The 14670-nt window shown below is 33.3% G+C and overlaps 3 protein-coding genes across 6 annotated transcripts; 2 read left to right on the forward strand and 1 right to left on the reverse strand.

Moving 5' to 3' along the window:
• Window positions 1-3681: 3681 nt before the first annotated feature.
• LOC105949932 (MATE efflux family protein) lies at window positions 3682-7247 on the forward strand. Of its 4 annotated transcripts, none has more exons than XM_012973409.2 (14): window positions 3682-3946; window positions 4283-4361; window positions 4445-4566; window positions 4643-4858; window positions 4932-5128; window positions 5210-5345; window positions 5444-5540; window positions 5611-5711; window positions 5800-5963; window positions 6117-6188; window positions 6272-6388; window positions 6460-6555; window positions 6663-6784; window positions 6900-7247. In XM_012973409.2, exons 2-14 carry the CDS (start codon window positions 4285-4287, stop codon window positions 6940-6942), a joined length of 1560 nt encoding a protein of 519 aa, XP_012828863.2. In that variant the 5' UTR covers window positions 3682-3946; window positions 4283-4284; the 3' UTR covers window positions 6943-7247. The 4 variants fall into 4 exon arrangements, with proteins under 4 accessions (XP_012828863.2, XP_088672548.1, XP_012828728.2 ...); XM_088816422.1 differs by having other exon boundaries at window positions 3720-3946; window positions 4938-5128; XM_012973274.2 differs by lacking the exon at window positions 3682-3946 and having other exon boundaries at window positions 4056-4361.
• A 642-nt stretch (window positions 7248-7889) lies between these two features.
• On the forward strand, window positions 7890-12794 carry LOC105949739 (ARM repeat superfamily protein). The gene is made up of 8 exons (XM_012973080.2): window positions 7890-8448; window positions 8976-9695; window positions 10204-10299; window positions 10378-10461; window positions 11225-11459; window positions 11554-11714; window positions 12033-12311; window positions 12409-12794. Exons 1-8 carry the CDS (start codon window positions 8074-8076, stop codon window positions 12463-12465), a joined length of 2007 nt encoding a protein of 668 aa, XP_012828534.1. The 5' UTR covers window positions 7890-8073; the 3' UTR covers window positions 12466-12794.
• LOC105949834 (chaperonin-like RbcX protein 2, chloroplastic) lies at window positions 12739-13990 on the reverse strand. The gene is made up of 5 exons (XM_012973173.2): window positions 13599-13990; window positions 13437-13528; window positions 13289-13346; window positions 13154-13219; window positions 12739-13060 (listed from the first exon to the last, which is right to left on the reverse strand). The coding sequence occupies exons 1-5, from the start codon at window positions 13902-13904 to the stop codon at window positions 12938-12940; spliced, it is 645 nt and encodes a 214-aa protein (XP_012828627.2). The 5' UTR covers window positions 13905-13990; the 3' UTR covers window positions 12739-12937.
• Between the last annotated feature and the right edge of the window lie 680 nt (window positions 13991-14670).

A 14670-nucleotide genomic window follows, 5' to 3' on the forward strand; every position in this document is an offset into this window, starting at 1 on the left:
ATATGGGCATATTACAAATAAGCCCATCAGTGGGAACTTATTCATAAAGAGATCCAGACAATATTCTCCTTTACCAATAAGTCCACACATGGTCCAGATTTATGTAAAGGACTAAAATAACCCCTCTTACTTTTATATGCTCCAATTTCATCCTTAACTTAATTTAACTTCAATTTGACCCCAAATTTCACAAATTATTCAATTTTGACCCAAAACTTTTTTTTTTTCACAAATTTTTTTTTTTCAAAAACTTTTTTTTTCCGCCGGATTCCGGCGTTGACTTTTTTTTTTTTTTTTTTTTTTTTTTTTTTTTTCTGGTTTTTTTTTTCCGGATTCCGGCGTTGACCGGCGGTCAACGCCGGTCTCCGGCGTTGACTTTTAATTTTTTTTTTTTTTTTTTTTTTTTTTTTTTCTTCCGGATTTTTTTTCCGGATTCCGGCGTTGACCGGCGGTAAACACCGGTCTCCGGCGTTGACTTTATTTTATTTTTTTTATTTTATTTTTTTTTTAATTTTTTTTTCTGTAACTTTTTTTTCCGTTTAAACAACAATAATGCTTTGAATGACAGTAATATTAACTATATTACTGTTAAACACAGTAAAAATAACTAAACTATAGTTTAACACAGTGATATTGCTATATTAATCTCTAGCACATTAATATTAACACAACAAAATTCATTATTATTGTATAATAAAGTAATATTACTATGTTGTCCGTTCAACAAATGTAAACAAAATAAAAAAAACCAAAAGAATTAATATTACTGTGAGTGACAGTAATATTACTATAGCAACAGTAATATTACAATAGTAGACAGTAATATTATTACGTTACTCCGTGAATAACTCAAACAAACAAAATATCCAAACAAAAGAATAATATTGATGTGGTTGACAGGAATATTACTATAACAAACAGTAATATTACCGTCAACCACAGTAATATTATTGTGTTTACAGTAATATTACAATAATAGACAGTAATATTAATACAAACACCACAAAAAAATAATAATATTGATGTTGTTGACAGTAATATTATTGTGTTTACAGTTATTTTACTGTCAACGACAGTAATATAATTACGTTGACTTGTCAACAAATCAAAAAAAAAAAAAAAAAAAAATATAATATTGCATTAATTTACTGTTAACGGCAACACAATTACATAAATGTAATGTCAACGGCAGTACAATTACGTTAATTAACTATCATTGACAGTATAATTACGTTAATTTACTGTCAGTGACAGCACAATTACGGTCAACGTTTAGCGGCGGACGTGGAAAAACAAAACAAACCAAACAAAACAAAACAAAAAACTTAAAAAAACACTAAAAAAAGAGACCGCCGGAAACCGGCGAAAAAATCCGGAAGAAAAGAAAAGAAAAAAAAAAGAAAAAAGCAAAAAAAAAAAAAAAAAAAAAAAAAAGTCAACGCCGGAGACCGGCGTTGACCGCCGGTCAACGCTGGAAACCGGCGAAAAAATCTGGAAGAAAGAAAAAAAAAAAAAAAAAAAAAAATTAAAAAAGTCAACGCCGGAGACCGGCGTTGACCGCCGGAATCCGGCGGCAAAAAAAAAGTTTTTGAAAAAAAAAATATTTTTTGAAAAAAAAAAATTTTTGGGTCAAAATTTAATAATTTGTGAAATTTGGGGTCAAATTGAGATTAAATTAAGTTAAGGATGAAATTGGAGCATATTAAATTATACTCCAAAAAAAAGTCAAAATTGAATTTTTGTGGTCAAAATTGAACTTTTATGGACAAAATTGATTAATTTGGATTACAATTAAGAATTGGGTATAAATGGTTGAGGGTAGACCTGGCCACGGTTCGGTTCGGTTCCGGTTCCGGTTCCAAACCGCCGGTTCCGGTTCCGATTTTGGAGGAACCGGAACCGAACCGAAAAAATCCGGTTCCTTGCGGTTCGGTTCCTAACCGGTTCCGGTTCGGTTCCGGTTCGGTTCCCGGTTAGAACCGTAGAACCGTTCGGTTCTTAATAATATTTTTTATTTATTTTATATATATATATATATATATATATATATATATATATATATATATATATATATATATATATATATATATAACTTAAAAAAAACTTAAAAAAAAACTTTTAAAAATAGTTTTTTTTAAAGTGTTTATATTTAAAAATAATAATTTTTTTTTAAATACGTAATTTTTTTTTCTTAATACTTAAATATATATATATATATATATATATATATATATATATATATATATATATATAGAGAGAGAGAGAGAGAGAGAGAGAGATATACATACAGATAGATATATATATAGATATAGATATATATATATATATATACATACAGAGAAGTATATATATATATATATATATATATATATATATATATATATATATATATATATATATATATATATATATATATATATATATATATATATATATAGAGAGAGAGATATTATATATATATATATATAGATATAAATATATATACACAGACATACATATATAGAGAGAGAGAGAAAATTAATATATATATATTTTTTTTTTAAAAAACCGGTTCAAACGGTTAGAACCGCGGTTCTAACCGTCGGTTCCCGGTTCCAAAAATGAGGAACCGGAACCGAACCGGTTTTTTCGGTTCCGGTTCCGGTTCCGGTCAAACCGGTTCCGGTTCGGTTCTAAAACCGTTGACCCCGGTTCGGTTCCGGTTCCGGTTCCGGTTCTAACCGAACCGGTGGTCAGGTCTAGTTGAGGGTAATATTGGGATATACATGAATGTTTCCTTTAGTTATAATAAATATTAAAGGGATGGGCTTATTGGTAAAAGAGATATGTCCCCTAAACCTAGAATAATAAACATGCTTGGTTGGGGACTTTTGCATAAAAATCCCATATAATATTGGGATTAATTTATATATTAAAAAAATAATAGAATGTGGAGATACCAATCACCCCAATTGAGATGATAAACTAACTTTAAATTAAAAAGAAAAGATATCACGACACTTAAAAAGTAACCATTATGAAAGAATTGGAACAAAAGAGTCGTTATCTTATCTTAACATGTTCTAATTGGGAGTCTTACTAGATCATCAACATTATTTTATTTTATTATTTTTTTTAATTTTATATTCTGTGCTTCTTATATATTTTTTGAAGTGTAACCGTTTTACCTTATGAAGTCATCATATATCAAATAGTTATTACATAAAATTAATTAAAAAAAATGGGATTTTATTGCATGTGATCATGTAGCATAAGTTATTTGTCACTGTTTAAAGCTGCAACTGTTCACATGCTGGAAGGTAAATAAATACCTCAATTATTTGTCACTGTTTTTGAGTTTTTGAGTGTTGTTTACAGTTACTAAATTCTCATAGCTCATGATTTTAAATATATATAAGATTTTATTTATAAATTAAAATAATAATAATAATAATAATAAAGAAAAATAAAAAGAGCAGGTGAATATTGGAAGATTGAGTTTTGCTTATGAAAGAGAGTCCTTCCACAACAGGTACATATTCATGTCAATAAATCAAAACAGAGAAGAACCTCTGTTGCACATTTGGAAATTGATAGGACACGTGTCAACAACCCACTTGATGACAAAACATTTTGCAATTTGCTCTCCACCTATGAAATAATTAAATTTTCTGGACCAGAAATAAAGATATGGCAAATGATGTTTAATTAAAAAGGTGAAGTCTTGAAATGTACAACTCAGCATAAACTTTTTAATTTTTTTTCCTTTTCCGAATTAATGATTGTATGTAATAAATTTTATGAGAATGAAAACTCCTTACACTCTTCAAGAATAAAACACCACTTACTGTGTGTGTGTTTTTATGATAATATATATACACCGTTCATAGTGCTGCGGCTTCTTGCTGTAGGTCTTGTTACTATTTGAAAACTATTCCAAGAATACTATTACAGACTTTTTATAAAGGTGAAATTCTTTATTAATTCGATTCCTTTTTTTTGTGTGTGTGTGTGTGTGTGTGTGTGTGATTATAATATATACCACCTTTTGATCTATATATGGTCACTATTTACTTAGATTTTGAGTGGTGAAGTTTAGAAATTTTTATTGATTATTTTTGGCGTCCAATTATTGCTTGAAACTCATTTTACTTTTTATCATCATTGCATTGAACTGTCTCTGAGAGAGAGAGAGAGAGAGAGAGAGAGAGAGAGAGAGAGAGAGAGAGAGAGAGAGATGTTATGAACTTGAGGAATTTGTGTGATCATCAACCATCGAATAATCGTCTAATTCTTTTTACAGTTATGACGGATAAATTAGAAGATGGTACATTTTCGGATAATCGGAGCACGCCCGTCTCCATTTGCTTTAAGGATTTGAGGTATATATATCAACTCCTTTTTCGTCGCCTTTCGTACTGAAATCATTTAATTCGACTCCTTTTTCGTTTTTTGTGGTTGGCAGATCAGTGTTTAAACTGGATGAACTCGGTATGGAAATAGCAAGAATCGCCTTCCCAGCCGCGCTCGCTTTGACAGCCGATCCTATTGCCTCACTCGTCGACACAGCATTTATCGGCCAAATCGGTACAAAAACTTTACACACATCTTTGTACCCTTTATCTTCATTTGAATTTATATATATCCATTATATTCCAAACAGGTCCAATTGAACTAGCTGCTGTGGGAGTTTCGATTGCTCTGTTCAATCAAGTATCAAGAATCGCAATTTTCCCTCTCGTAAGTGTCACAACCTCTTTCGTCGCCGAAGAAGACACAATCACAGACGCGGGCCCACACGATACTATTAAAGAAATCGAAACCTTGGAGAACGGTCTCACTCTGGACAGTGAAAAAGATATGCTAATACCACTAAATGGTAATACTAAAATTCTCCACAAATTTCTTTCCGGACAATTTTATCGTTCACTAATACATCAACATGGCATAAGATTTAGGTGATCAAAAGATGTATAATAATTTAGAGCAAACAAGTAAAAGCTTCGATATAGCAAAGGACGAGCAGAGGAAGAAGAATATTCCATCAGCATCTTCCGCCTTAATCATCGGTGGCGTTCTTGGAATTATCCAAGCTGTGTTTCTAATTCTTGCTGCCAAACCTCTACTAAGTTTCATGGGAGTCAAATCAGTAAGTTCAAAAAAAGAAAAGTTTTTTATTTTTTTGAATTTCTCGTTTTTTATATCGAATTGTTATTTATTTGGTTCGCAGGATTCGGAGATGTTGTATCCTGCACAAGAGTATTTGAAACTGAGATCACTCGGTGCACCGGCGGTTCTTTTATCGTTGGCCATGCAAGGTGTCTTTCGTGGACTTAAAGACACGAAAACTCCTCTTTTTGCAACAGGCAAGAAGCATATTCCATTTAATTTCCTAAAAAAAAGAAACATGTTTTAAAAAAAATCTAAACAATTTTGTCGATTTGTTGTACGAAATTTTTTTCAGTGTTCGGAGATGTAGCGAACATAGTATTGGACCCGATATTTATCTTCGTTTTCAAGATGGAAGTTAGAGGCGCTGCTATTGCACATGTTATCTCTCAGTAAGTTTACCATCATATTATAATTTTATTTATATAAATATTTTTTATTTAATTATGGATTCTGTTTCAGATATTTGATTTCAGGTATACTATTTTGGAGATTAAAGGAACAAGTTGATCTCATACCACCTACACTCAAATATCTCCAATTCGGTCGATTTCTTAAAAACGGTTAGACCAACCTTAAAAAAACCGGCTTTTTATTTTCTTCAAAATTCGTAAAAACCTTATTGTATAGTTTCAAAATTTTGCAATGTAGGTTTTCTATTACTCACGAGAGTTATAGCGGTGACATTTTGCGTAACACTAGCTGCATCAATGGCTGCACGAATGGGGTCCACAGAAATGGCGGCTTTTCAAGTGTGCTTGCAAGTTTGGCTTGCTACTTCTCTTTTAGCCGATGGATTAGCCGTTGCTGGACAGGTTATTTAATTTAAAAAAAAAAATAAGACCGTTTTTATTAGGGTAAAAAAATTAAAAATCGGGCGTCTTCGAATTTTCTTTTACCACTTATAAATTAATTACTCTGTTATTCTTTGTTTTCGTTTTCTTGATTTCGTACTTCATATATTTCAGGCAATACTTGCAAGTGCATTTGCAAGAAACGACTACGATTGGGCGACTCTCACAGCATCCCGAGTTTTGCAGGTTATTTTTTTATTTTTTATTTTACTTTTACATAACTCTTTTAATACATTTTTTTAAATCCCAACATTATATTACAACTGCAGTTAGGGTTAGCTCTAGGTTTGGTTCTAGCTCTATTCCTCGGATTCGGACTACATTTCGGAGCGAGAATATTCACCAAAGATGCTGAAGTTCTTCGCCTTATTGGCGTTGGCATTCCGGTAATTATTTTAATTTTAGGACCCCCGTAAGTCATAACCAATAATCTAATTCACTTGTTATCATGCTGCAGTTTGTTGCAGCAACTCAGCCGATCAACGCATTAGCCTTCGTTTTCGACGGTGTCAACTTCGGAGCATCCGATTTCGCCTACTCAGCATTCTCGATGGTATAATATATTTTACGGACTCTTCGTAAATCGAAGTAAACGAAGTTAATTAAAGGCAACAAATTTCATTGTTATATATATATAATTGATTACATGCATGCATGCAGGTAATAGTGGCTATAATTAGCATTATAGCATTGTTCATTCTTTCATCAAGTAATGGATATGTTGGAATCTGGATTGCACTTACTATCTACATGAGTTTAAGAGCATTAGCTGGATTTTGGAGGTAAGTCTTATTTATTTATTTTATATTTTTTTAATAAAAAAAGTTGTAAATTAATTAATTAATTAATTTTAGGTTTTATGGCTAAGTAATGTTTGGTTGTGTATTTTAATTGCAGAATTGGGACTGGAACAGGGCCATGGAAATTCCTCAGAAGTTGATTTTATGTTTTTATTTTTATTTTTAGAGGGTGTAGAAATATTTATGATAAAAAATAATTTTTCTTTGACCAATTATATTGCTGCATTTGGTTTAGGATACAGTTAATGTAGTCCAACTTGTCACGAAATGACCAAATGGTCCTGAAAATGGCAAGGGTTTAGTAAGTGAAGAGGGTATATTTGTCATTTACCATTTCGTTTATAACAAATCATAACCGAATATATGTAAAAAGAAAATAGATAACAAAGGGCTAAAATTATCCCTGTTTGGAGAGGGAAGATTCTATGCTACAATAGATTATTTACTCTGACCGTTTGTTAATCGTATATCTGCACATAACACACATTCATGTGTATATGTAATTAGTGAATATTTATTTAATCTTATTTACGGTTAATAATCATTCAATGTAAACAACTAACTCCCCAAGAGGGTCTAACAATGTTGAAAAATTACATTAGTGTAAAAATTTGCACAAGTATTTCTTAATGATACATTTTTTTAGTACCCTGCTATGTAGTACGAAAATTTCAACTTGTTAACGTAACCGCGTTTCGAACACGTGCGAGTCCGACACACAAGAACACCTGATGGACATTCTATGAGTCATTTTACAATTTTTGAGAAGTTAGAAACATGTTTAAACAACAAATTTTCGAATATTTTTATTGTTTTTTTAATTATTTACACAATTTAATGATTAATTGCAAATTAATAGTCGATATTTGGAATATATTTGTAACGGACTATATAAAAAAAATTCTACATAAATAAAAACTTATATATATTTATATAATACATTTATAAATATTCCTCTCTATTTTCAATATTTACACATTTTCTCTAAATGTATGTATGTGAGTAGTAGTATCTAAATTTGCAAAAAAAAAAAAAAAAAAAAAAAAAAATGGGTCCCACCAGTAATTGAGCAATTACAGGAAAACACGATTTTAGGTTCAGTTCCCAATCATCAACTGCAGAGGACACCATCAAACACAAACCTCAAACCATCATCTTCAAGGCCACCCCGTCCTCCACCTCCGCCGCGGCGGCTCGGCCCCACCTCACATTCCTCCCGCCGCCTCGCCGTTTTTTTCAATTTTCATCCCCCCCGTAGAAATTCAGCGACGATGCCCACCTCCGCCACCTCGAATCACCCCGGCCGTCCCGAGGGCTTGATCGGACGCCTGAACTCAGCTAACATTCCGTACGAGGCTAAGCTCAAATCGCTGAGGGATTTGAAGAACCAGATAATTGGTAATCGTACGAAGAAGATAGCCTACTTGAAGCTCGGCGCCGTGCCCTCTGTGGTCTCCATTCTCTCCTCCGCCGCTTCCGCGCAGGGGTGTATTGGGGACAGCCGTGAATTCCACGATTCCGTGTTGATTCAATCCGCCGCGGCGATCGGGAGCTTTGCATGTGGATTGGATGCTGGAGTTAAGGCTGTTTTGGATGCTGGAGCATTTCCTCTTTTACTCACTCTTATTTCTCATCTCAATGAGAAGGTAGTCTTCAATTCTTCTTAATAACTGGGGAATTTTAGTTCCTTTCTGTTTTTATGTTGTTTTCTATGTGTTTCTGGGTGGTAGAAGTATTAATTTGGTTCAACTTTTGGAAATTGCAAGATTTCTTAGGCTTTTTTTTTACTTTCTTTTAACTTTCTCTCTCTTTATTTGGGACACTTAGTTACTTTTTGGTATGAGCAGTAAAGGTATTTATGTATAATTTGATTGATGAAGTAATTGTTGGCCTGATTTGGGAAATGGAGTTAATCCCAAGCAACGTGTAATCAATACTGTAGATGATTTATAAGTAGACGGTGACGATTGCGGAAGCTGCCGTGAAGGCTTACTCTGGTTTGTATCGAATATAATAAGTCATGTATCTTCCTTTTTGCCCAGTCAATTTAAATGGTAAAAAAGTCGAGGTGTGATATTGTTAACATCATAGATTTCTTGGAATACAATGGATCTATTTGGCTGTAGATACAAGGTTATACGAAATCCTGATACACTTTGAAACTATCCTGCAGGTTGCCGATGCTGGTGCTCGTTCTCTTAAGTTGATTTATCAGTCAAAATTGGCACCAAAGTACGATTTTCTTCAAGAGAAAAACATGGAATTCCTGCTGTCATTATTGAATAGTAAGAATGAGAATGTAACTAGTCTTGGTGCGAGTATTATTACGCATTCTTGCCAGTCAACTTTGGAGCAGCTGGCATTGAGTGAAGCTGGCATTATAAAAAGGCTTGTAAGTCTCCTCGGAGGTTCGATAAGTCAGAAAGATGCTAGTTTAGAATCTCTGGCTGCTGTGATCAAGGGAAATCCGGAAGTTGCTTCAAAGTTCATGGGGCCTGAAAGTGGAAGGGCACTCAATCTTGTGATTGAACTGATAAAGGATAAGCATCCTCGAACAAGATTGTTAGCATGTATGTGTTTGATCAGCATAAGAAATACTTCTACGTCTTATCTTCAAGATTCAGGAATTAAGAGCACGCTGGTATTAGTATTACTTGAGCTTCTTGGTGATCCCGGTCAAGTTGGAGACGAAGCGCCCTTTGTCTTGTCTAGTTTGATTACTGAAAAAGAGGATATGCAAAAAATAGCCTTTGATGCAAATGTCATTGACAACTTATGCGAGAATTTAAATTCGGTTTCTTTTCAAGCCAAACGTTTGCAAGGAACTTTTTTAGCCCTGGGTGATCTTTGCTCAGAGTTGGAATGCTGCAGGGATAGGGTACTCGATTCAAAGGTTAGTTGTTTCATGGGAATCATCATATTGGGTATGTGGCTATTTCCTCGGTTTCCATTATGGTGAACTGACATGCTATTGCCATTTTGTTATTGTTTTCTCTCCATCTTATATCTTATGTACATCAGTTAACATGCGTCATTTGACTGAAATCTCTTGAGGTCTTTTTTTCTAACAAGTCACCTATTCTCTGCTAAACCTTTAGTGTACTTCTTATGGTGGTTCATTTTGAAATCTACATTTATATCTTATTGGGTCCCTAAGCCATCCTTCAGTAATTTCAGTTCTAGACTAACAAGCCTGATTTTCCCCTAAATGGATTCGTCTTTAGTAGCATGAGTATTTTATTTGCAATACATAACTGATACTTTTTTTTTGGCTAACCTAGGGAAGAGTATTATCCATAATTTGCATTATTAATAGTAGAAACGTTTCAATATGCTCATAGTTATATATTACTTTTGTGATTAGTACTTATTTCTCATTAGTAACCTACTCTTGCATGTAGGTGTTAAATTTTATTACAGAAGCACTAGTTCATGATAGTGCTGAAGTGCGCGCTGCGACCTGCATATTTTTGAAGAATGCTTCTCGCTCTGTCAAGGTTTGCTTCATGAATTTGGATATAGGGTTCCAGATTATCATTCTTATCTGTTTTGTTCTTTGCTAAAATACTGTTCAGAATTTAAGTGCAGGTAAATTTATGAATGAAGCTATTGCTGTTCCGTTGGTTCAGCGTTTGTGGGACTCCAGTACTCCTGTCCAGGTATATTTTGTTTCTACTATCTTCCTCTGCTTCTTCACCCCTATATAATCATATCCAACCTTGAATTCATATGGTTCTAGATTTCTACTGAAGTTGCAAACCCAGCAGTAAACAGCTGATAGACATTTTTACCACTGTTCCTTTTTTCAGATGTAAATTTCCTAGTGCATTAAAAAAAACGATATGAAAAATGCTCGTGTTTATAATTAAATGATAACTTTTTAGTTTCCTAAAGGTAATCGTGTTACCATTAAGCTCGGATAAGTTCAAACCATATCACACTGTTCATTATTTTTCTCGACTAGATCATTGGAAACCAGTTATGCCATTTTATTTGGTGCATTACTGCAATAAACAAAGCTGTACTCAGAAGTTTTTATTTCGCCCGTCCATGTTCAGAATCCCGTTTATGATTGATCTAGTACTGAGAATCACTTGAATGAACATTTTACAACAGGATTAGGCTTTTAAAAAGCCGTTTATACATCATGGTATGTCGGTATCTGTTCCAGCTTATTGTAGAGGGATAGTAAAACCTAAACATGGGTATGTGTTATAGGTGATAACAAGTCCAGAATAAGGAGTATGAGATGAGAGAATGTGGAATTGTGTTAATTATAAACTGATGTGGAAGCATGCAACTTAAGTAGGTTTTTGGAGCATTTGGCATCAAAGTCTATATATCCTTTAATTGGCTTGTAATAGATTTTAAAAACTTATATCATATCTGGATATGTCTTCCTTTAATTCATACCTATTACAGGTTGCTGCTTTGGGTGCTCTCTGCAACATGGTGGTCGATTTTACGGCAGACAAATCATTATTTATGAAATGTGGAATTTTAAGACACCTGGTAGTGCTTTCCAAGTCAATGGAATCGGCAATTAGAGTTAGCGCAGTGTGGGCCTTAAAGAATTTAGCATTCCACGTAAGCAGCAGATGTAAAGAAGAAATTCTCTCGGAACTGACATCAGCGACACTAGCAAGCCTCATTAGTGGTAAGTAAGAACTCAACATCAATGTAAAGGATCTTACTTTAAAAAAAAAATTTTGCTCGATTCAGCATCCGCTGATGTATTGATCATGGCACAGACCCTGAGGCTTCTGTCCAAGAGCAAGCCTTGTCTTTGACTCGCAATCTTGTCGATGGTACTCTAAACTCAGTCAACTATGTGATTGGGGAAGACGGCGATCTTGTACATGCTATTGGAAAGCAATTACAAAGCACTTCAAAAGCGGAAGTTCTTATTCAAGTAAGCATTTTTTTCCCTAGATTTGGACGGGGTTATGTAGTACTAATATTTGTGTGTGTGTATATATATATATATATATATATTTATATATATATATATATATATTTATATATATATATATATATATATATATATATTTTGGTTTCAGGTATATTTCAGTGCAAATTTGATATAATTAGAAACATGATAGAATACTGTAGAAGTTGAAAAAGAATGGAGATAGAATTTTAAAAAATCACTTTCAGATTCATATCTTTCGCCTCTGCTTACAGTAAAATCACAATATATAATAATGCCCAATGTTTTTTTCTCATACAGGGTATGTACACCCTGAGCAATGTGGCTTCTGGAAACGAGCTTCATAAGAAAGCAGTAATGACCCAACTTCTCACACGAGCTGGCAATGACTCAGAAACCCTAATGATCAAATCATTGCAGAGCAGTGACAGCCGATTAAGAACAGCTACTGTTTGGACCCTTATAAACCTTACACTGCCCAATTCTCCAGATACATCCACTCGAGTTACCGAACTTTGGAGTGCCGGCATAGTCTCTCAACTAAAGAATATGGTCAACGATCCTTGCCTCGATGTAAAGGTGAAGAATTTTCCCACGTATCTTGATTAGGGTTTCGATTACAAGTATCTGAATTGATTTTTTTATTAATTTTCTTGTTTTTTTTTTTGTGTTGTAGCTTCGAGCAAGGATGGCTCTTGGACAATTAATGATGTTTGGTGATGCATTAACATGAGTGTATACATATTCGACGCATCGAATTTCAGATTTGAAGGAAGGCTTTCTTTTTGTTTACCAATTTTGTAACAGGTATTATTTTATCCCAAGGGTCTAGGATCGAGTTTATTATGCAGAGGTGTCGAATGAGATTTTTGAGTTCCGATTGAGCATTATCTTGATTCTTCGAAAGCTGGATAATTATTGTTGATTTATTGTGCATAGCTGGAGTGTGTATTTTCCAAGCACTTGCTTTATATATATATATATTGTACAGTGCAAAGAAAGCAAGTTTATGTACTGTTTGTTTGAACCTTTTTATTAATATTCAAGGCATTATTACATCAAGCTAATGTTTTGTTCTACTTCAGTTGCATTCAAAATTGAACCAGTGTTTCTTCACACAGATCAGAATTTAAAATATTTTTTTACAATTAAAAAAAAATAAAATAACCATTAATGAATATATATACAGATTTTATCGTCCTTTTTCATCCCATCGTCTCTGTGTTAGTATCATCGGACGGCCATATTACAGTCTCCATAAGCCTCTCGCGCATCAACTCCAGATTCTGATCCGAGATCCTCTCGTACATCTCTGTGTGATCGCATTTCTAAAGTAGAAGAAATAATAATACGATAAATTTAAATACAACGACGAACATCTTTCAAATGTAACGAAATGATGTTTGGCTCGTTTGTCAAACCTTAATCCATTTTCCGTATAGGTGAAGCCGTGTTATCATCACTCTCTCCGCAAGGTCCAACTTGTCCTGTGACAAAACAATTTTATTTTTAACGATGTTTGTATTAACCATAGGCTCGAGAGACGATGTTTTTACCTTCACAAGATTGCGAACGAAGCGCTTCCCATAACCATGTTCGTTCGACGCAATATAACTGTAGCCAAGAAACATTTTAGAACAAACATATAATTTATTTTTAAGAGAATCGAGCATACGCGGATATAAACGAACTCGAAGTCCTTACTTGTAGAACCATCGATACTGTAGAGGATTCATCTCGTAGAGCTGATTCAAGACGGTCCTCACAGCTTTATACGTGAAATATTCGACGATTTGCTGCCGAATAAATAAATAAATAAATATTACATGAATCAAACACAATTAATAAAATAAATTGTCTAATTACTTTTTTAACATCCTCAAAGTTTTCTTCATACTGCCCAGCCAGTTCATCCACCACCACAAGACTCTTATTATTTTCCCTCCGTTTTTTTCTCTTCTTTGCAGTTGCAACCCAGAGAGCTGACATGGAGGAATAATCAAGAAACGAACTGCACAAATCCAACGGCCTTAAACGAGCTACATTCTTCCAGCCAATCGAATGCCTCTGCACAATCATCAAATCTCCACCGTTGAAATTGCACAAGCAAGCCTTGGAATTAATTAACGATGATGATGAACCCACCACAACAACTGATACAGCTCCCGCCATTCTTATTTTTTCTCGAACGCCGAGGTTTCAAGATTCAAATTTTCTGTAATGAGCAGATAATTCAAGAATAATATATTAAGACAGCCCCACCAAAAAATTAAATCAAAAGAAATGCGACTTGTGTTTGTCGAAATTCTGACCAGAATAATAATTTGAAGCCAAGAATTTTTTGACCATAGAGGCTTTTAATTTTTTTTAATGCAAAAATAATAATATTTCAGTAGTCCACAAATTTCACTTCAAGGATGAAATAGTACTAAATCCAAAGTTTTGAGGACTGTAGTGTTATTCACAATATTTACAAGGACAACAAAATCAAACTTGAGTGGTTGAAATTCAAAAACAATTTTTCGAATTTCACCGATTACGATCCGATTTTAGAACAATATTTTCATAAGAACTCTTCACTAATCTGAATGATTTCACTAATTCGAATCAAGTGATTATCATTTATAATTTAATTACGTGTATATAAAAATACATTTAAAAAAAAAAATACTACAGTACTCCGTATGTTTCATGTTATTTGTTTTTTTTTTTAAATAATGTCAAATTATTTTTCACTTTACAATTATAATCAAACATTAAAATGACATTCTTATCAAAAAAAAAAACATTAAAATGACATATAAAATGGATTGATTAATTATGTTAGTTAGGAGTATAATTAACCAAAAATTAAAATAAAATAAATTGTAAACGACACAAGATTTGACATTATATAGCAGAAGCACACATGCATGAGTTAGCATCCCAAAGCTCAAGA

Source organism: Erythranthe guttata, chromosome 4 (genome assembly GCF_056151865.1).
Source record: "Erythranthe guttata isolate IM_541 chromosome 4, IM_541, whole genome shotgun sequence".
NCBI lineage: Eukaryota > Viridiplantae > Streptophyta > Magnoliopsida > Lamiales > Phrymaceae > Erythranthe > Erythranthe guttata.

Bases quoted from the DNA above. Each gene is read 5' to 3' on its own strand.
- LOC105949834 (XM_012973173.2), bottom strand. From the start codon at position 13,904: ATGGCGGGAGCTGTATCAGTTGTTGTGGTGGGTTCATCATCATCGTTA. The intron at 13,529-13,598 runs GTAATTAGACAA...TTTATTCGGCAG, and splicing joins ACTTTGAGGATGTTAAAAAA to CAAATCGTCGAATATTTCAC. The intron at 13,220-13,288 runs GTAAAAACATCG...GTTTTGTCACAG, and splicing joins TCGTTCGCAATCTTGTGAAG to GACAAGTTGGACCTTGCGGA.
- LOC105949932 (XM_012973274.2), top strand. From the start codon at position 4,222: ATGAACTTGAGGAATTTGTGTGATCATCAACCATCGAATAATCGTCTA. The intron at 4,362-4,444 runs GTATATATATCA...TGTGGTTGGCAG, and splicing joins ATTTGCTTTAAGGATTTGAG to ATCAGTGTTTAAACTGGATG. The intron at 6,556-6,662 runs GTATAATATATT...GCATGCATGCAG, and splicing joins CCTACTCAGCATTCTCGATG to GTAATAGTGGCTATAATTAG.
- LOC105949739 (XM_012973080.2), top strand. From the start codon at position 8,074: ATGCCCACCTCCGCCACCTCGAATCACCCCGGCCGTCCCGAGGGCTTG. The intron at 10,300-10,377 runs GTTTGCTTCATG...AATACTGTTCAG, and splicing joins ATGCTTCTCGCTCTGTCAAG to AATTTAAGTGCAGGTAAATT. The intron at 12,312-12,408 runs GTGAAGAATTTT...TTTGTGTTGTAG, and splicing joins ATCCTTGCCTCGATGTAAAG to CTTCGAGCAAGGATGGCTCT.